General features: G+C 44.7%; 1 protein-coding gene across 1 annotated transcript in view; it reads right to left on the reverse strand.

Moving 5' to 3' along the window:
* Positions 1-22,383, reverse strand: part of CILK1 (ciliogenesis associated kinase 1) — a 35,204-nt gene that overhangs the window by 12,686 nt on the left and 135 nt on the right. The window contains exons 2-8 of the mRNA XM_059075329.2: positions 18,998-19,052; positions 14,550-14,671; positions 13,249-13,328; positions 6,727-6,859; positions 5,307-5,478; positions 3,056-3,223; positions 294-605 (exon numbers count right to left, since the gene is read on the reverse strand). Coding sequence (XP_058931312.1) covers positions 294-605; positions 3,056-3,223; positions 5,307-5,478; positions 6,727-6,859; positions 13,249-13,328; positions 14,550-14,671; positions 18,998-19,052 — 1,042 coding nt within the window. The remainder of the gene's footprint in view (positions 1-293; positions 606-3,055; positions 3,224-5,306; positions 5,479-6,726; positions 6,860-13,248; positions 13,329-14,549; positions 14,672-18,997; positions 19,053-22,383) is intronic.

Raw genomic sequence — 22,383 nt, forward strand, 5'->3', positions numbered from 1 at the left:
ACAGCAGAGCCGAGATGCGAGACCCTAGTGATCTGGGGCCACGTCCAGCCTTTGGCCACCACCCCGCGGCCAGGCCCCCGGGCGTGGCATTGTAATTCACAGGCAGAGCCAGAACTTGAATTTAGACCTTTGACTCCAAAGCCAAGGCTCTTTTCACAGTTCCACGATATTGCAAAGACAGATCTATTATAGTTAGACCTTATCTGCTGAAAAAGAAAAGATTTCACTCAGTAAGTAGGGTCAGAAGAGGAACGGGCCAGACACGGGGCTCTCAAGCGAATCTTCCTGCTTACTGCCTGGGGATGCTTGGTGTGGAGGGATGGTAAGAGCCAAGGGCTTGGCTTGTCCTCTGGAAGGTGATCCGTCCTGGAAGCCTCGGCTTTGTAGGGGTACATGAGATGCTGAGGGGGCTGGCTGGCTTGATGCTGTCTCAAAGACATGCGCGTGTGTGGCTTGGTTGGGGGCTGGGCAGGAGGGACCGGCTTTATGTGAGGCGGTGGGGCTGCCTTTTCCAGACCGTCCTTCTGTGGTTTTCCTGAATCTTGAAGGCTCTGTGTGGTGCTGCCCAGGGGGTGCCCAACCTGGAAGTAAGGATATCGAAGCGCCTGGAACGACACATAAGGCTGTTTTAGGAGAAGCATCTGGTCAGGAAGGTTGACACCATTCAGGGTTGCTGGCTAGATTTCACGAAACCAGTTTACTACAGTTGCTTAGCCCAAACCAATTATAAAACAGCATCCTGAATCCGTAACACCCTTTGTGAATTTCCTTATCTAAAATAGTGTAAAATGTACGGACTGGTTGCTACACTCAAATTATTTGGGTAAAGCACCCAGGTTCACTGCTATGCCCTTTGCTACTTCTGCCAGTATCCTGGCTTTGCAACTTATTTGCTGTGTGTCTTAAATATAATATTTCGCCATTCTAAGCCCATTTCTTCAGTCCATAGAAAGAAAAAAAATAAAATGGAGAGAGCCAAGTATAATGATCCAGGAGGACTCTGAAAAATCAAATATAAAATAAGCAGGGGGCTTCACTGGTGGCGCAGGGGTTGAGAGTCCTCCTGCCGATGCAGGGGACGCGGGTTCGTGCCCCGGTCCGGGAGGATCCCACGTGCCGCGGAGCGGCTGGGCCTGTGGGCTGTGGCCGCTGAGCCTGCACGTCCGGAGCCTGTGCTCCACAGCGGGAGAGACCACAACAGTGAGAGGCCCTCATATCATAAAATAAGCAGGTACAGATAAACAAGGATTTACTGTATAGCACAGGGAACTATCTCCAATATCTTGTAATAATCTGTAATGGAAAAGAAATGTATATAAAACTATCACTTTGCTGTACACCTGAAATTAACACAATATTGTAAATCAACTATACTTCAATTAAAAAAAATAAAATAAGCAGGTGCATCTGCTTTAACACCAGAAACGCCAACAGTGTAATGATCACTACAGTTAAACCTTGCCCATCAAGATAATCAGGCTTTCTGGATCGTCGAGGGATAAATCTTAAAGTGCTGGGTTTGCAATTCTTTCTGAAATATCCCCTAGTCTTTTTGAGTGGAAGTCATTGAATACAACATAACCTTTCTCGATGAATCTGGGACACAGCTATAAACACCTGTAATGATAATAAGTGTAGATACAGAGGCAAATAACGTGGAAACTCCCATAGTGGTCCTGGACCCTAATAATCTAACTCAGAAAATCTTCTCTGTAGTCCCAGGTATTTTTGCAAGTCTCAACTGACTTGGGGGTATTTTTAGCTTTTCTGATACTATCCTTAAAAGTACACATTCCTCTCTTGGTTCCTTACAGAATCTTTTTCTTTTCATCTCTAAAAAACTTTTCATCTCTAAAAAACTGGGTTCATCAGAAAGCTTCCTTCCTGCCCTGAAACCATTTGTGAATTTCATCACCAGAAGCGCATTTCTGAACGCTCTCCAATCTTCTTGAGCCATCCAGGGTCTGGGCTGTTTCTTCTTTGAGCCACTGGACAGCTGCTTTTCTCCCATTCCTTAATGCCCCCAGCCATCAGCTCTCAGCTCTCACAAATTCTAGCCTCACGTTGGCCCTGTCTTCAAGTGCCTCTGTCACTTTCGCTCAGCCAAATCACTGACTCTAATTAGAACTGGTCACCTTTTTGATTCTCTGGGTAGTGAGATTATCAATGAGACAAGCTGAGAAGGGGCCAGGTACAACTACCACAAAGAGAGGCTGGCAGGAGGCCTGGCGGTGTTTGAAGCCCATGGCACTACATGTCTCTTTTGGGTGCACTTTATAATCTAAGTCAAAGTGGCCTTGGGGGAGGGCGGATTGGGAAAACAGGAGGTATGGAATCAGAAGGTGTGTCATCCATGTGACAGAACTGCCATTGATGGTACGTTATCTGTACTTGTTACTGGTGGAGTTATTAAGGCAAATCACTTAAGCTTTCTTTTCTTTTTTGCTTTTTGCAAATCACTTAAACTTCCTAAGATTCAGTTTTCTCATTTATAGAATGAAAACAGTAACACCTATCTCATGGAGCCTTCACGGCGTTAAAATTACATAAGAACATACTAAAGCATGTGCAAACTATAAAGTGCTATAAAATGCTAATGACATTTATTATCCTAGCTCTCTCTCTCTGTCATCTGTAAAATGAGTGATTTGGATCTTACAAGATATTTTCACTTTGAAACTGCCTTTCAACAACCAGTACTGCCTTATAAACAAACTGCTACATCATCTTAACTCATAGAGAATATATTTGAAAACATCTGCCAAAGACAGGTGGATATATGTTTATTTTCATTTCCACATATACGGTGATAGATGAAGTGAAGTGTATGGCAATTTTCAAAGCAACTATATTGTTTAAACCTTAACTACTTTAGACACAGACAGTTTCAAACTATTTTAAGTTCTTATACCTTATATAGTTCACCATTAGTAGTATTCAATACTAGTTTTCACACATAATGACTAATAAAATACTTCCCATGAGATATATAGGAATTATTCACAGTTAGACATGAACTTCGAGAGACATGCATCAGAAGAAAATGGAAGGAAACCTGACTAGCTGTTGGCCGTTTCTTGGGATCCCACTGCAGCATGTCTCTCAGGAGGTGAACTGCTTCGCTGCTGGCATTTGGAATCAGGGTCTTCAAGTTATTGGGCACACAGTGGGGCCAGCGGAAGTTCATAGCACTTGACAGTTGGTAGCCTTCAGGCCAGTCAGTCTGAAAGAAGGAAAAGGTAGAAAATCTTGCTCAGCCAATCGCTGTGATCGGACTTTATATTCTGGCATGTATGACGTGTCACTGCCACGTCCATACTAACTATGGTGGCAGTGGCACTGTGGGTGCTGAAATGCAGGAGGATGCTAACAGAGAGACACAAAGAACAGGAAGGCTGGGGAACAGTGGGAAAGACACTGGATTTGCCACCAACTTTTTTGGCTGAATCACGTGGCTTGCAGGATCTTAGTTCCCTGACCAGGGATTGAACTTGGGCCACGGCAGTGAAAGCGCCAAGCCCTAACCACTGGACAGCCAGGGAACTCCCCACACCAACTTATTTTATAACTTTAACACAAGACAGTTCACCCCTTGAGATCTGGGGGTTGAACCAAATTAGTATTTTCTCAATTGCGTTCCATGAGACGTAGGTTTTAGAAACTGCTAATGAGATTTTTTGGGGGGAAAAAACAAAACAAAACACCTTGTTCTTGGTCAAATAAACTTGTGAAAGCCTACCTATTACTATATCCCCATCCTGATGAGTCAAAGTACAAACGCTTAGAAACCCAGCAGTCAGGAGAGCTATTAGTCTCAAGTCCTCCACTTTTTCATGCATCAGACCTATGGGGCCCTCAGCGCTGGAGTGAATGATGGAAGATGCTGAGCAAGCAGTCTTTAAGATCCCTGTTAGTTCCAACAAACTCCTGTTTTATAAGACACATTCTGATGTAATTGCTTTTTATCTTTTTAAAGTGAAGTGGCAGAATATATAGCTTGTATCATCCATTCACTTAGTTACCGAGGGCCTCCTATATACTTAATGTTGTTGGGTATCCAAAAAATAATCCAATATAAATCCTGTCCTTAAAGATATTACGGTCCGAAAGAGAAAATAAGACATTTATTTTAAAAACACAGTAACACAAAATAAAAAGTAACAAAGGTCACAAGAGAGGTAGAGATACAGTCATCCAGAGGAGGGAGAGATTCCAGCAGGAGAGTCTGGAAATCTTGAAGAGGTGGCATTAATGATTCCTTCAGATAATTTAAAAAAATTTTTTGAGGGTCTGGTTTGTACCAGCAATGGTGCTAGGATGTGTAAAATAAGTGCAAAGAAACACAAGACAAATCCGTTCCCTGAGTGAGCTTATGGTCCAGGAAACAGATTATGTGCACGGATGATATATTAATAACACAGAACACAGTTGAACATGAAGAGATTAGAGGAATAGGGAGGAGAAAGATTACGAGGGTCTTGGAAGAAGAGTGGGATTGGGGCACATGAGACATGCACTTGGCAGAAGCAGGAGATTCTAGAGCACAGAGCCAGGAGGGGTGCAAGTGGTGGATAAGGAATGAGAGTTAGGGGGCTGGGCAGTAGATATTTTTAGGAGGGGAGGACAGTACCAGAGCTGTTCTTTAGGGGCGTAAGTCTGGCCACAGACGGGAAGAAACGCTGGAGGGAAAAGACTTGAAGGCAGAAAGACTGGGGTGGTCCCCCCCCCACCAGACACAGGCAGGGCTTCAGTCTGAGATACTGGCTGGAGATAGCAGGATCTATGGGCCAACTGTTGGGATAAGGGGAAAGGGGAGCAAGGTAGAGAGGAAGAAGGTAAAACTGAAACTCAGCCTCAAGGCTGGGCTCTAGGATGTGATGGGACCACAGGCAGAAGTGGGGAATGAGCAAAGGAGGCTGGTTGGGGGAGAAACAAAAAGCAGTCTGGGTCAGACGTGCTGAGTTGGAGGTGAGGGTGAGGGTGTCCGGGAAAAAATCCCAGAGAAAGATGTAAATTTGTGACCAGAGTTATAAAGGAAAGGGGGAGGGCTACAGATCACATTAGGAGACTTCTGCACAGATAAGAGTTGTAGCCACGAGAACGCAGAAGCTCTGCAAGGGAGCAGAGAGGACGTGGGCAGAAAAGCAGAGGAAGCCACGAAGTCTTCCACTGCAGGGTAGGAGGAGGGCGTGGAGGTCTACCCAGGGCGAGGAAGATCCAGAACGAGCCGGTGCTGCCCAGGGCGGGGGACAGGGAACACAGGAAGCTGCAGCTTTGTCCCACAGGCCTTTGTCCCCCATCATTACCTTTTTGGGTGTCCCCAGCACTTGGCAGATTTTGAAGATTGTGTCGATCTCACTGGCCCCGGGGAAGAGTGGCCGGAGGGTGTACACCTCTGCCATGATGCAGCCCACGGCCCAGATGTCGATGGGGGAGCTGTAGTTTGTGGACCGCAGGAGCACCTCCGGGGCCCGGTACCTGCAAGACCAAGGAGAAGCTAGTTCCACACCCGCCGGTCAGAAGCAAACTAAATACACAATCAGCTCCTCAGAGCGTTTCTGTATTTCTGTTTTCTGTCTAGTTCAGGGCGGTGCATGGACTCATCAAGCAACAGCTGTAGATGCAGTGTAAAGCTGGACTCCTCTGCTTCACAGGGTTTTCTATGGAGCATTTCTTGACAGGCCTCTGCTCTATAGCATTTTTGAGAAATACAGTGAGAGAGAACAGAAAAAGAGCGAGTGAGAGAGGAGGGAAAAGGAGCGAGAGAGAATATAGAACTAGTGGTCTGTAGGCTCTTCTTAGTCATGGCCAACTGCTTAAATCAAATTCTTAGGGCCTGAAAGTTTTAATAACACCAACTGGCTGATTTTCAGACAGGTCTTTGGAGAACCTTTTACACAACTCTTTTAGGAAAAGGTCTTCTGGAAGCTCTCTATATAGAATATTATTTAGATTATGGAAAAGCACAAGGGACTTCCTTTTTAAAAACAGTTTTTATTGAAGTATAGTTGATTTACAGTGTTGTGTTAGTTTCTGTTGTACAGCAAAGTGATTCAGATACATATATTCTTTTTCAGATTTTTTTCCATTATAGTTTATTACAAGATATTGAATATAGTTCCCTGTTCCCTGTTGGACTTCCTTCATTGTTTACAACACAAGCTTTTTTAAAAAAAAATAAATTTATTTATTTTTGGTTGCGTTGGGTCTTTGTTACCATGCATGGGTTTTCTCTAGTTGCGGTGAGCAGGCGCTACTCTTTGTTGTGGTGCGTGGGCTTCTCACTGCGGTGGCTTCTCTTGTTGTGGAGCATGGGCTCTAGGCGTGTGGGCTTCAGCAGCTGTGGCTCAGGGCTCTAGAGCACAGGCTCAGTAGTTGCGGCGCAGGGGCTTAGTTGCTCCACAGCATGTGGGATCTTCCCGGACCAGGGCTCGAACCCGTGTCCCCTGCACTGGCAGGCAGATTCTTAACCACTGTGCCACCAGGGAAGCCCCTATAATACAAGCTTTTAAGCTTGTACAATGCCAACATTCCTATACATATGTGTTTCAAATGGTGTTCTTAGTGGAAAATTAGTATTTGTGACAATAATATTATCCTCAGTATAATCGCATGGTCGTTAAATGGTCTTTAAAAATAAGAAATGCAAACATTAATATTATCCTCAGTATAATGGTATATTTTTAAAGAAGTGCAATTAAATCCTTTGAGGAAGATGGTACTCACCATCTTGTAGATACATAGTCTGTGTATGGAGGTCTTGATCGGATCTCTCGGGCCAATCCAAAGTCTGCAATTTTCACGAGTTCGGGTCCCATACAGAGGAGGTTCTCCGGCTTTAAGTCCCGATGGAAGAAGCCTGCAGAGGTGGTGGAGAAGGAATTTAGAGGCAAGATCGTGTCTGCATTACTCTCTGCAGCTGTGTTGCTCTTTTCATGACAGTGATAGTCTGGTATGACACTGAAGGCTCTGTACATTCATCCCAATGGTAATGCAGAGCCCTTTGTACCATTCATTTCCCTTTGACAAATTCAAAAATGTCAAATCATTCAAAAGTTGATCTTCATAATTTTTTTCCAAGAGAGCAAACTTCTTTTTAAAATATCAAAACTCCATTATGGGCTGAGATAACTTGGCAAAAAGAAATTGTCACTCAAAGAAAAAAATATCATGCCTACCCTGCCCCAGTCAGTCAGAAAGAATTTGAGATTAAAACCATCTCAAAAGACAAGTCTTATGGCTACTGAGAGTTTACATCACAGCAAAAACACAATCACATTTTTTGTTTAAGAAACAAGGGATTTATGAATATGACCTACTCGTATCTGAGATTCTGGTGTGTGTTGCAATCGATGTTTAAATGTCAAATACTGATTACTTTGCCCAGTAAAGAAGCACAGGGGTACATCTGTAATTCACATTGTGAAAGGCAGAGATAACTCATTGAATGGGAAGCCTGTCTCAGCTACCACAGGGCTTTGGGGGTACGTGTAGGAGAGACTCAAACACCCACTGATCAGTATCACATGCCTCTGAGGACCCCAAACCTTCCTCTTGCAGAGAGTATCACTGACAGACATCATTCTACCTGAGTCTAAATCTCCATGGGTCATCAAAACCGGAAATACAACTGTGTCAATGCTGCTGATGGGGTTCTTGGTTACCTGCTACCATTACCAATGTTGTGAAGTTGAATTCTAAGGAGCACAGGAGGAAAGAAGAGCTATCACTGAAGACGTCGACTATTCCTCAGCCACCTCTGTGCCCATGTGCTCAACTCTGCGTCTCTAACGCGCCTGCTAAATCCTCTCCAGACCTGTGTCTCTGATGGGACAGCAGCTGATGTCACTGTCACCCTTGCATTGACCTGTCCCAAACCACTCTTCTCCTCTCCCAAATCATCTCTCCTTCTTGAACATCTGATATGATATCCAGGTGGCCGGTAGTTATGCTGGATCCACCTGTCCCCAGACCGTAGTGGAGCTGCGTCACATTTTCCATCAAAATACCTCCCATCTGTCCTTTCTGCCCTTTCTCTGACTTAAAAATGTGTAAATACGCAAGCAGTTATGAGAATGGGATCTTTTGCCAGTGCATCCAGCAAGGCTCCTGTGGCCCCTAAAACATATGACCTGTGAGACCGATGGTCTCTCTTCCTAAACACTCAGAGCATCAAAAGCATGAAAAAAAGAGACGGCAGACATCATTTTCTTACCAAACAGATGGGAAAAGTGAGTCATGGGGGTGGAGGGGGATGAATCAGTCACAATCCTACCAAGAAATGTGTCAGAGCTCCTGTACTATCCGGCTCGGTTCTGTCCCTGTCGATCCAGACGGCCAAATGTTGATTTTGGTGCTGGTCCTCTCAAGTCCAGATTCACCCTGTTTCTCCTCTTAGACTCCCTTTTTCTCCTCTAGTTGGGCTAAACTGTTGTTTCCAAACTTAAGTGGCATTTCTCTGATAATGAAATGTCCTCCACCCCCAGGCCCCACTGCAACTCCCCCTACCACCATCTATATAACACCCACTCAACAAACCTGCATCTTCTCCCTGATCAGTTCATCCTATCACATCAACTAGACTCAGACACAAGCATCATTCTTGGACTCCAGACCTTGGACCTTGCTTCCACCCAGGTCACGCTCCAGTACACACTGACCACCTCCTCCCGTCAGTCAAGCTTTATCCTTTCCCTGCTAACTCATCTTTAATCCTACTTCCACAGAGAACATGGGCACTAATGAAATGAGGAGAGAGAAGATTCTGGTTCCCCATTTATCCCTCTAAGCAGCTTTCCGTTCTATGGATCATACTTTACTCCCAAAATAAACTATCAGAGGGAAAATGGCTAGGAAAAAAGTTTAACTGCAAACAGACTCTTTAAAAATGACTGATGAAAACTGTATTTGTCAGTTGACATATGTCATCTGTTATACTGTATTCGAAGATAAGCCTTTATAATTAGGAAGCATTTGTGAATATGTCTGTAGAATATCTGGCCCTCTGTTCTTTTCATTACTGAATAATAGCAATAACTATTATCAGCCTTACACCCATGAGTTCTATTCCTTGGTAATTAAAGGTATAAGACCCTCTTGTCATGTACCTTTACTTTTCATCTCTATTTTAACAAAGCATCATGATTTTATCACTGTGAGAGGAAACGCTGCATAGTGGTTAAGTGTGTACACCGATCAGGTTGCCTGATTTCAAATTTGGCTGGAAAATCACTTAACCTCTCTGTGCTTCACTTTCCTCGGCTGTAAAATGGGGAAATAACAGCATCTACCTCATGGGGTTGTTTTGCAGGATTCAACGTGTTAGTATTTGTAGAGCTTTTAGTGCAGTGCTTGGCACATCTGCACCTTGCAAGAGCTTGTCACTGTTAGTAGTACGAATCCTCTCATTTTATCTTCCCCACAACCTGGTAAGGGGGACAGGCAGACACGGCTCCATTTGTTGCAGATAAGAATCAAGGCTCGCGAGGCCAGTGACGTACCCCGCCCCCCCAGGCTATGAGGAGGTGGCACTAAGTTCCGATCTGACTCCTGGCTGGGTACGTGTTCTGCTGATGTGTGCACTCAGGCTTGTAACGATGAGCCCACGTCCCCCTCTGAGCTTCTGATTCACAGTGGAAACCCTTATTGCTGGGTTATCCAGAGATCATGCAACAGCAAAGTGCTGCTAACACAGAATCTTCCTGTTCGAAACTGTTTGGCTTTCAGAACACAGGAACAGACCTCCAATTTACTTTCAGGGGACCCCATGCCAGTCGAATAACAGGGATTTTCTCTTTCATCCTGGCAGAAAACGCCTTGTGCTTCCTTTTTTTTGTTAACAACCCTTGGGCGAGAAAAACATCAAGCCACAAAGAAGGTTTTCTCCCCTCCACATTCTGTTCATGAGGAATCTGATAGGAATACATGGAGATAAACAGAGAATACTTAAACATTATGAATTTCTGTAGCACACCTTCCTGTTAGGGAAGTTGTTAACTTCACAGATATTACTGAATTTAAACCCACAGTGCTTTTATCAAGAAGGCCGGGAGGACAGCAACACACAGAAAGGTCAAGGGCTGACTCAAGGTCATGCACTGCAAGACAGTGGTGAAACATGGTAGCAGAGAACCACCTCTTGGGGCCAAACACTGTCCTTTAAGCCACCCAAGGCTTTCTGGATTTCCTACATGGATATTTGTAAGGGCAGGGCAAGGATGAAACACGGTTTGCATTAATTATTTAATTCCTGCAAAGTATATACGCTTGGGCATTGCTCGATCAGCACCAAGTGGAGCGGAGTTTTCATTCCCTGTGGGGGGAAGTAGTCACTGACATGAACCATGGCCGTGGCAACCTCCTGCGGCTCTGTTCTCCGCTCCCAAAGGAGTCCACTCCCAGGGACAGAACGCACCTTCTCACAGTGAGAACCAGACAACAGGGAAGAGCCTGAAACTCACAAGACAAATCTGCAAAGTGCTTTTGATTATTTTTTTTTTTCCGTGACTGGAGGAAAAGAACAACATAAAGCTCTAAAGTTAAGTCAACACCGTATGAAAACCATTCAAAAGTTTTCAAAAATCATTTATCAATGAAAATGAGATAGAACCTGCAAAATGAATATCCATCCCACCTCCAATTACTAAAACCACTTTCTTCACTTCTTGTTCTCTGCTCTCCGTGAGAAGAGACAGGTTTTTCTAGAGAAGTGTAGCAGATGGGCACAGATATCGGAGCGAATCTCTGCTCTACTGCTTTAATGCAGTGGGGCCTTTGGCAGGTCTTTAAACCTCTCTGAACCTCCGTTTCCTCTTCTTTGAAAGCAACAGATACCATCTGTCCTCTCTACCTGAGAGACTGGCAAGGAAACAAATAAGGTAACGGATGAAATGATATTAAGCTCAAACTAGAACTGGCACTTAGCTAGGGGAGAGTGTCCACAAGAATCTTAGGGAGAAGCATGGTGCTGGGGTTAGAAAAGCAAACGAGGTCTGACTGTCCTAAACTGAGCTTTCCCTTCCACCATTTCTGAACACAGTCGGAGTATGTAAGGTGTGCAAGGAGGACTGACGGTGCAGAGTTTCAAAGAGGTGTTTTGACACAATAATTTAGGGATGCTAAATTACTGGATATGAATATGCACTGTGTGTGTGTGCATACATGTGCATTTGTGGGTATTGGGGGGAGGGTGTATGTGTAGGTGCACATGTGCATGTGTACACGCCGATGTGTGCATGTGTGTGCACAAGTATGGGTGCGTGTGTGTGCGTGCACATCTGCGTTGATTGGATGGGATTTGGTTAGAGACCTGGATAAAAGGATACAAGTTCTTTCTGGCAACAACTATCTGAGTCTCACAAAAAGCAACAGAAAGGAAAGGAAGAGAAAGTCAACACCTATCAACTTTCTTATAGATCCGCCACGCAGTTCCCAGTACTCAGCAAAGAGCCCCAGTAACTGAGACACTATGACGGGTCCCTATGTGAACACTTCTGGTTGACCTTTCTCTTTGGAGAATCCCTTTGATTTCTCACCATTTCTTTTTCCTGGGCTCTCAAATCTAGCAAGTGACCCTTCTGCTCCTATTTGTCCCTAAAGACACCATGCCAGCAGTTTTCAGCGTGTTGCAAACTCATACCATCCCTTGGGAAATTCTTGTGGCAAAAGTGCTCCTTCTACCCGTGTCAGTGGAATCAGAGACACCTTTTCCTGAAAACTTTTTTACTAGAATTGGTTCACAGGCTTGCATATCACTCTCGAATTATTCAGCACATGCCCGCGGCTTCCAAGAACTTGTACAGACAGCCTCTGTTTGTCTGTTTGTGTTGCGTTTGGCCTCTAAATGTGATGGCTGCTTAGGGGTCACAGAGCAGGCTGGGAAGGGTCCCATACGTACCATGCAGCACAATGTCTTTTCCCCTCACTGCCAATTTGCATCAAATCTGAATTGACTGTATCATCAAAGGGCTTCCGCCCAGTTTCCTTATTGGGTAATGAAACTCATTTGTTGGTGCAATATTTGCAATGGCAATGATACCCTTAGACTGGGAGGGAACAGATTTCTGCCTGTGCAAGATCAGCTTGCCATCTGTCTGTATGTCAAAGCAACCTCAAATGGCCTTCTGAGGGACTCCTGGCTCCCCTGGTGGACACGTCCATCCCGAGGCTCTGCGTTCATGAGAACATATCGACCCAACCCAAGGTGGGTCTGTGGCCAGTTAGTAACCCAGACTAGTAATGCCTCAGCACTTGCTGGAAATATAACCTCAAATGCATTGCTACTCAATACTGTTCAAAAGCTCAGCTAAGAACAATAGTGATGGAGGATTTCCTGAAGGGTATATGACCATCCATTCCTCTGGATGCCTTAAATCTCTCCCTGGACTCACCAGACCATCCCCAGAGTGAATCACACTGGGCCCCAGTAGGCCCATTTTCTCTGATCAGGTGATGTAATTGGCCTATATTGAGGAAGATTACCTGAAACTGTCCCATGTAACTTGTCACTGTGTTTACCATAAAGTCATTTTACATAAGGATCCATGACAGAAACCTCTCTGGTATCAGTACCAAGAATAGTTCTGCTTATCTTGGGCAACTGAACTGTTTTTACCTCATAGGAACCATGTAGGTTGTAATTGGTCGTGTTTCACATTCTGCATTGTCTAACAGCAAACTCAGGCTCACATCTGTAGCCTGCTTCTTCTACTTAAGTAAAACTTGCTGACATATATTTGGTCGATTAACCTCACCCCGGCTATGTCCATGCCTTGTTTTGCCTTTTTCTTTGCTTATTTTAAGTGTATTTTATTTTCCTGGGTTGCACAGATCTTGTTAGACCACTCTGCACCCTTCTAAGCAAGCTGAAATTGAAATACATTAAAAAAAATGAAAAGCCACAGCAAAGCAGTGTTAGTAGGTTAAACATCATATGTGAAGTTTCTATGAATTCTAATTGTAGGTTCCTGATTAAAACGCCAGTTAATGGTCAGGAATAACTCTTAGCTCTGTAACTAACAAGCTTAATGTTAAAGCCTAAAGAATAAGAACACACAGACATGATAAATAATGAGAGAAATTCAGAAATCAAGCTACAGAAGATAATATATTCCAAAATCCATTGTCAGCCTCTCAACTCTTCAATTTTTTCTGGGAGTCAATTACAAAAGACACTGATGCTTCCTACATCTTCTACCTGATGACAGCATTTCACTGCTATTCCAAAGCACAAAACTCCAAATCACCTACCGTGTTTGTGAATAAATGCAAGTCCTTGCAATATCTGATACATGATATTTCTTATAGCAGATTCAGGAAACAACTTATTTCTGTATAGGGCAGAGGAAAAAAGTTATAAGTCTAGATTTATGAAATTTGTTAATGAAAACAAAGCCCCTATTTTCATGTTCTTTTGGTTATACAGTAAGAATTTAAGAAAACACTTGCTGACATGCTAATTTGACTAGATCCTCTGATAATAAAGATCAAAGAAAAACAACTGCTTATCCATGTAAGAGAGCATACCTTATAAGCACCAAATATATTCAGTTATGTTACAAAAAAGAAACGATCAAACATTTAATAACAAACCAAAATAAAAATTCCCTCCAACATATCATATAAAAAATCTCGGGGCTTCCCTGGTGGCACAGTGGTTGAGAATCCGCCTGCCGATGCAGGGGACACGGGTTCGTGCCCCGGTCTGGGAAGATCCCACATGCCACGGAGCGGCTGGGCCCGTGAGCCATGGCCGCTGAGCCTGCGCGTCCGGAGCCTGTGCTCCGCAACGGGAGAGGCCACAACAGTGAGAGGCCCGCATACCACAAAAAAAAAAAAAAAAAAAAAAAAAAAAATCTCCTCTCTCCATAATATAATTAAAGCTTAAAAATTTTTGATGGGGAAAATCTGAGGTCTTTCAGATGAAGGGCTTATGAGATGCAGCGGATAGCAACATTTTCCCCTGGTTGGGCAAACCACACAGCTTCTCTGCTGTTATTGACAATGGAGACGATATTTGTTCACTGAAATCACACAGAAGGATGCTCTGAATGGCATTCACCTGCCACCAGGAAAATGTGCCCAAGAGGTTCTACATGGTTTACTTTTCAAGTCCAAAATGACCATCACAGGTAAGTTTTTTTTATTAGTTTCTTTGTCTTCCCAGCAGGCGAGCACCGTAGTAAGGAAGGCACTGAAAGGAACCTGGAAGTTCCGATGGATGGCCCAGAATGAATGAAGCTGCTACACCCCTCACTTGTGGCCACTCTGCCCATACAGTCCCGTGGGAAGGAGAGCTGCAGAGTATCTGTTAAATCTCTGAGCCTGTTAGGGTAAATAACCCATTAAGACATTCAAGACGGCTGCACTGAAAAGCAGCGTCTCTGCCGTTATCACAGGGCCTCCAAAGCAGGAATGCAGGTGGGGCCCCTCATCTCATGGGCAGCTTTAAACAGCCAAGGCCAAGCAGCATGACCACATCAACAAAAGCCGAAAGAAAACACATCCACTTTGCAACATTTATTTCTAAGATCATGAGGACCACACTGTACCTTTCTTTAATGAGTTGGTAAAGATTTTCCTTCATGTACTCAAAGATAAAATAAAGGTGATCATTTTCCCTGATAACTTCTTTTAATTTTACTACATTGGCATGGTTGAGCTTCTTTAAAGACTGAAAGGCGAAGAAGAAAAACAAAAAATTAGAGCAAGTCTGCTGTCGAAAAAAGGAATTCCACATATACTTAGGGAGAAACACCTAATTCTAGAACCACAGAATGCCACAATTCATTTTTTATTGACAACATGTTAATAAATGGTATTTCTCTGAAGTTGGTGTTAACGTTACGTAGAAAAACTATTTCAATTAACTGACTAGGAGGTTAAGAACTTGACCATAACTGGAACTTCTGGCTGCCCCCAGGACCAGGCAGTGGACCAGGGCCAGTCTAGGTGCACCCCCTCCAGGTGATGGAATTCACGCCATGAAGGTGGCCAGAGGGGAATCCATTGAGGCTTTGATTGATCTGATACTGAAGAGGCAGCTGCTGGGAGCTGAGATCACCCGCCAGCAGTCTGCAGACACTCCGAACAGGAAATTGCTCAGACAGAGGCTGGCAGCCTGATTCTCCCAACTTTCTTCTGACACATGTGTGTTCATGGGACGTAATAGTGCTCCTTACAAGGTGAGTGTTCAAGGAGGAGGAGGAGGGGAGAAGCAGGAGAAATCTCATTGGAAAGACCCTGAGGTGAGATGGGAGAGACACCTCTGCTTCCAAGAACAGCAAAGGCAAAAAAGTCAAGCGGGGGGGATGAGGAACAAAGAGGGGTCAGAAAATGGTAAGTGACCTTCTGATTATTCCCCGTGCGCGTGTGTGGTTTTCCCCTTCCTGGAACATACACGTGAGTGCAGCCATGCGCAAGCTATTTTCTGTTTGCATCACTAGCTCTGTCCACAGTGAACAAATACGCTTTCATATTGGTGAGCAGTAATCCAGTTCATGTGGGACAGCCGGACACCCAACTGTGGGTTTGCTCACCAGGTGATCAGAATTTGATAGACCGTCTCCTTCAAGAATGCCTCAAGGGGCCACTGTGGCAGGGGGTTGAGCCCTTTAATTCAAAAAGCCTCTTCCTCACAGAGACGCGAGTCCGATAATAATAAATTGTAAAGCCCTCTTTATCTTTGAATTTCCTTCAAAGGAACATTCCTTCTAGAAAACAAACAGAATGTCTGAAGATGAAAGTGTTAACATGAGTGTCCAAATCTGGAAGGACACTCAGTAACAAAGCACCCAAGGGATCAGAGCTGGGGAATGTGCAATATGACCGAGTTACTTCAAGCAGCTGGGAAGAGGGAGAAAATATGGCCAGTGAATGAGAACAAACTAAGACTCTCTGGAACCTCTTCCCTGAAAGACAAGCTTTTGCCAAGTGCCTCTCTGGCAGGAAATACGCAGCTGTTTTGGCCAAATGGCCAGATCCTTCCAGAATGACCCAACAGGCTGATTACTTTTTCTAGTTGGGTTGGATTTCTGGCTCTCCATGAGTAGCAAGCATTGCCTAACTTGTAAGCATTCACCAGACCCTCATGGACTGCAGGCGTCTTTCCTGCTTGTTTGCTTAAAATGCACCACCAGCAATGGCTGAGGTGTCCAGTGGGTGAACAGCAGAATGAACAGGGCAGATTCATTCAGAGGAAAATGAAGTCGGTTTCAAAGCTTTGCAAGAAGAGAATTCTAGGCAAGGAGTAGGATACCGTCTGACGCAAGTGTGTTTTGAGCATGAATTACTGGCCCAAGTCTAACAGTGGCTCCAGCTTTTGTTTCTCAGTGAGGCTCAGGGGCAAGTCAAAGTCTCTATCAGTTTAATAGAAAAAGAATTAATTTAAAACATGAATTAATTTTGTGGAGGACTTCATGTGATTCATTTTCAAGAGGTATATTTCCAGAAGGAAGGCATCTTGTTTTGGCTTGGGAAAGGCTTCCAAAAAGATGGAGAGGCAGGACAGTCGTATCAGGCAGAGAAGGAGCACATCAGGGATGCTTCAAGGAGGAGTAATCTGCAAGCTCTGAGTGGTCGGTGAGTCTCATACACGAGACTTGAAGGAAGAATCAGGCTTGGACAAACTCGGTGTGAGGACAAGGGCACGTCAGGAGGGAGACCCTCAGAGATTGGGGGTGGGAGTGAGTGGCCACCCAGTGTCGGAGGGATGAGAACTGCCCGGATGCCAGGTGGATGCCCACTGAAGTCTTCCGACAGACCCTGGGCTTCGCTGCCCAGAGCTGTGTTTCCCTCCAGCGAATTATGGAATCTCTGGGCCTCAGCTGTGCTCATCGGGAAATTCAAGATACTAAGACTTTCCATGTCAGGTGGTTGTGGGGATGAGATAAGACAGAGCACATAAGGTGCTGCCTGGCCCATAATAGCTGCTGCCACTGCAATGAGCTATGGTGTCTGAGTGCAGGGGTAAATGATCATTAACACAAGAGGGAGAAAATATGAGCACTGAGGGAGGCAGACGTTCTAGAAAATTCAGACGCTGATGTCCACTAAGCAGTTGGATATATGGGACTGAAGCAGGGGTCAGCGAACTTTTCTGTCAAGGGACAGAGAGTAAATATTTGGGGCTTTCTAGGTCATATGGTCCCTGCTGCAACTACTTAGCTTTGCCAGTGTAGTGTGAAATCAGCCACAGATAATACATAAACAAATGGACATGGCTGCGTTCCAACATTTTCTTTTTTTACAAAAACAGGCCGTGGGCTATTTACCGACCCCTGTTCTAAATGCATAAGAAAGATAAAAGGTGATGGAGCTGCTGAAGCAAGGGGAAATGAATAAAATCACCCAGGAGGAGAAGCCAGAGCAAAGGAGAGAATTGCTGAGAAGAGAATGTGAGGAATTATCCATTCTTAAAAGGGTGAAATCATAGAACCACTGGTGAAAGGCAAGAAGAGGTGGAAGAGGTGGGTCAAAGCAGAGTCACAGAGACCTGGGAGAGGAGAGGAGGAAGTGGTCCACGGACAAGAAAATGTCTGAGAAAATGATCCTGGACTTTTTTTTTTTTTTCATCTTTTGGCCACGCCGCACGGCACGTGGGATCTTATTTCTCCGACTAGGGATCGAACCCGCGCCCCCTGTGTTGGCAGTGCAGAGTCTTAACCACTGGACCGCCAGGGAAGTCCCAACGATCCTGGACTTGACGGCTGGTGGCTTTTAGGAGAGTAACTTCCATAGAGTGGCAGAGGTGAATGCCTGATTCAGTCAGTGGAAAGTCAGTGGTGGGGGGAAGTGACGGCGGAGGGGGTGCTCTGGAAGGTAAGGGGTCAGGAAGGGGAAGGGGTGAGAGCTCCAGGGGAGGGAGGGCTGAGCCCGGTTAGACAGAATGGTGGGCACATTGATAAGACTGAAGACAAGGAGCCTGTGCAAAGGAGTTTAAAGATATGGGAAGGTTTATAATAGCCAAAGGTGTCCCAGTGTCCATAGATGGATGACTGGATAAACAATATACAGTGGATCCATACAATGGAATGTTAATCAGCCTTAAAAAGGAACGGAATCCTGACACATGGATGAATTTAGAAGACATTCTGCTAAGTGAAATAAGCCAGTCACAAAAACGACAAATACTGTATGATTGCACTCGTATGAGGGACCTAGTGTAGGCGACAGACAGAATGTAGAATGGTGCTGGCCAGGGGCTGGGAGGAGTGATTCATGGGAAATTACTGTTCAATGGACATAGAGTTTCAGTTTTGCAAGATGAAAAGAGTCCTGGAGATGGGCCATTCCGATGGGTGTACAACATTATGTATATACTTAATACCACTGAACTGTACCAGTTTTAGGTCAAATATGCAATTCTATATCTATTTTGAGTCCTTTGGGTTCTAGCAAGGGACACCCATATCGCTGTTCTAACAATCTGGACTATTTCTCTGATTATCTACCTGGAAACCTGCCACTTTCCTTTGAGCTGTTGTTAACCTTCATGCATAGGCATTGTTTGCAGAAAATGTGCAAAGGAGCCTTCTCCAGAGATGGCTACAAAATGTGATTATTACATATGTTCAACTTCTGGATGGTATGACAGATTTTCTAATGTTGTCCAGTTTGCCATATAAACAAAATTGTGCAAAGCTTTAAAAAAAATGGTCAAGAGGTAAGCACTATGTATATTGCATCACCATTTGAAAGAAAAGAGACACTAGTGAGAAACTAGTGGAAGTTGAATACATCTGTGGTTTAGTTAACAGCACTATTTCCAACGTTTAAAAAGAAGTACAAGCACACGCACCAAAAAACTAAAAAAAAGTACACACACATAAATAGCACAGCAATCTTCTCCTCTCAGCTGTCAGCTGCATTATGTTATCGTCTGCCTCCTTTTTCAACATCAGTGAAACAATTCAAACTGTATCAACTATAAATCTACGCATGTATAAAGCTATTTTAATCAACCATACCATAAATTATCCCTTTGTGTATTAATAAATACCTTGACCTCCCGAAGGTTCATGCATTCCTCCCAGGAATAAAACTTTCTTTTCATTCTAAAAGAGAGGAAACAAATAGTACGTTTATTCCCAGTAACTGGCTATGCTTGACCTTAAACAAAAAATGTTTTCGTTCTGAACCTAATGAACAAGTGCTTAAAGTGGGTTCCAATTTCTACCAGATACTATACTATCCAAAACAGCATTTTATTTAAAAACCTGGCAGTGCAATCAATCCTCCAGCACAAAATTTCCCAGCAGAGTTAGCAGGAGGGCATTTGCAAAGAGGCCTGGACTGCGGTCTTGCTCTGTCACTAATCAGCTAACCCTGCCCTGGAGGAAAAACCCCCAGGCTTATTTTACCAGGACCAGAGCTGTCCAATCGAACTTTCTGCATTGGTGGAAATGTTCTGTACCGTCCAGTATGGTAGCCACTAGACACAGGTGACTACTGAGCACCTGGCGTGAGGCTAGGGCAACACAGAAACTGAATTGTTAATCTAAATTTTAAATTTAAATTTAAATGATATATGATTACTTGCCACCATGTTGGACGGCACAGGGATGGACACTCCGGTACAGGGGTTGGCAAACTATGGCCCATGGGCTAATTCCACCCGACCATCTGATTTTATACAGCCCATGAGACAAGAATGGCATTTATACTTTTAAATGGTTGGGAAAAACAAAGCAAAAGAAAAATAATAATTTGTGACGTGTGAAAATGATCTGAAATTCCAGTTTCAGTTTCCATAAATGAAGTTTTGTTGGAACACAATCACACTCATTTGCTTCCATATGATATATGGCTGCTTTCCCACTACAACAACAGAGATGGGTTATGACAGAGACCACATGGCCTGCAAAGCCTAAAACATTTACTGGCTGGCCCTTTGCAGGAAAAGTGTGCCAACCCCTGGTACAGAGCCTGAGGGGAGAGACAGACAGCCTGGTGAGCTGGCCAGAAATCTAAGGGTTCTCTCTTTCATGGCCCTTCAAACACATCATCTCATTTGAATCTTACAGCAGCCCCATGAGACAGATGGGATGGGTGGAAACTAAGAAACAGAGAAGTTATGCCATTTCACCAGGGTCTCATTGCTGGCTAATGACAGGTCAACTCTCATCTCTCGCCCTCACTCTGAGAGTCTGTCCCCAATGTCACACTGTCTCCCAGCTGAGTGACCATTTCCTTTATTCATGCCCCAGATATATTTTAGCCCCTGCTACACATGGCAGAGGCCCAGGCACTGGAGATACAATGATGGGCAAGATGTTGCTCATGGAACCGACCTCGGAGCAGGAAGGCAAGTCATCAATCGCCTTCTGTGCTGAGTGCCGTGACGGGAAGGGACAGGGCACCGTGAAAGTGGACCCCAACGTGACCTAATCTTATCTAGGGTATCAGGAAACAGCCTTCCAGTGAAGTGGTATTTCAACCAAGACCTGAAGGACCAGGAGAATTTGGCCTGGTCAGAGGCGTGCGGTAGTGAGTAGCATGGGAAGACAGAGGGCAGAAAGGTATCTGGTGAGTTCAAGCCAAAAGGCCAGTGTGGGCAGGGCAAAGCAGGCAAGGAAGTAGTGGGAGGAAATGTAGCCAAAGGAAACAGGCAGGGGCCGAGTGAAGCAGCAAGTTGTAAAATTGGGGGCTTGACCCTAAAACTGATAGGAAGACATTAAAAGCTCTTCATTTGGGATCCCTGCAAGCAGAGCCTGAGGCAAGGACTTGGGTGCAGGGAGTTGATTTGGGAGGTGATTCCAGGAACTCAGGGCAAGGAGCAGGGAAGCTGAGAACAGACAGGGGGGAAACCCAGGAAAGGACACATTATGGAGCTGACACTGCAGTGGGCAACGGGGGCTCAGTCCTGCTGGGGACCTTCTGTGGACCAAGCAGGAGCACCTTGGTTGAGTCTCCCATGTGCACCTGAGGTGGGATACTGGTGCCAGGCACATCACTGCACACCCCAGCACGCTGAAGTCAGGTGGGACAAGGGGACATGATGGGGCAGCAAAGAAGGTTTGGTACAATTGATTTTAGACAATTAGACTCACGTGTTTAATATAAGCCCTTCAGGCTGGAATGGACAGGGGTAAGAATGGAAGCCAGGAACCCTAGAGAGGAAAGTATTCTAGAGGCAGAGGTGGTAAATGATAATGAGTTGAATGGGGGGTTAGCAGTGGGGAATTGGAGAAGTAGGTGGATCAGATAAATATCTGGTAGTTAGAGTCTATAGTACCAGACAACAAATGCTGGGGCACAGGGAGGGATGTCGGGGGACTCCCAGGCTTTGCGGGGATGGAAATGTGTCATTTATCAAGACAGGCATTATATGCTGGATTTAAGTTCAGTTTTGGGTATGATGAGTGTGAAGTGTCTTCAGGGCATCCAAATGGAGATGTTGAGAAGGCAACTGGATATAGATGAGTATGGCAGGCAGACTCTAAAATGGTCCCCAAAGCCCCCCCACCTCCTGGTATTCACGAACTGGCATAACCCCCCTTCTTTTAACGACTTGCTTCTAACCAATACAATACAGCAGTTTGAGAGGATACCCCTTCTGTGATTAGTTTACAAATGCAATAAGATGTCACTTCCATCTTGGTTGAAGACTCTCAATGCCTTCTTGATTTCCATGTCTTGATGGAGCAAGTTGCCATGTTGTGAGCTGCTCTTTGGAGAGGCCCACATGGCAAGGGACTGAGGGCAGCCTCCAGCCAAGAGCCAGCAGAGGACTAAGCCCCTCAGTCCAACAGCCCCCAAGGTACTGAATGCTGCCCACAGTCATGTGAGTGAGCTTGGAAGTGGATCCTTCCCCAGTCCAGCCTTCAGATGAGATCCCAGCACCAGCTAGCAGCTTGACTGCAGCCTCATGAGAGACCCTAAAGCAGAGAACTCAGCTGAGCCAGGCCCAGACTCCTGATCCACAGAAACTGTGAGATAGTTGTCTTAAACCACAATTTTTGGGGGTAAACTGTTATGCAGCAACAGATAACTAATACAGTTGGTCTGGACTCAGATTGCAAAGTGCGAGTGGGGTGGGGGGAGCAAAACCGTAGTCACCAGACTATCACACGTGTAAAGGATCCAGAATAAGTCATTTCATGTCTCACTTTCAGTTTCCTTTCCTATAAAATATTTCTTAATCTGCTTGTTACTACCTCCCCATATGAGAAGATCCTTGGAACAAGTACTAGAGCTGTATGCAAAGTAGTGCATCTAACATGGGGATGTGTTTAAGACTCTAACGCGAGCATCCCAGAGTTCACAGTCATCTAACCCACAGCAATCAATGTCTGAGATTCTTCTCCATGCCTCCCCTGTAGAAACTTTTCACCGATGAGGAATGGAGAGCATAGAGTTAAAACTATGTTGACAATGTGTCATTGA

The sequence above is a fragment of the Kogia breviceps genome, chromosome 10, assembly GCF_026419965.1.
Source record: "Kogia breviceps isolate mKogBre1 chromosome 10, mKogBre1 haplotype 1, whole genome shotgun sequence".
Classification (NCBI taxonomy): domain Eukaryota; kingdom Metazoa; phylum Chordata; class Mammalia; order Artiodactyla; family Physeteridae; genus Kogia; species Kogia breviceps.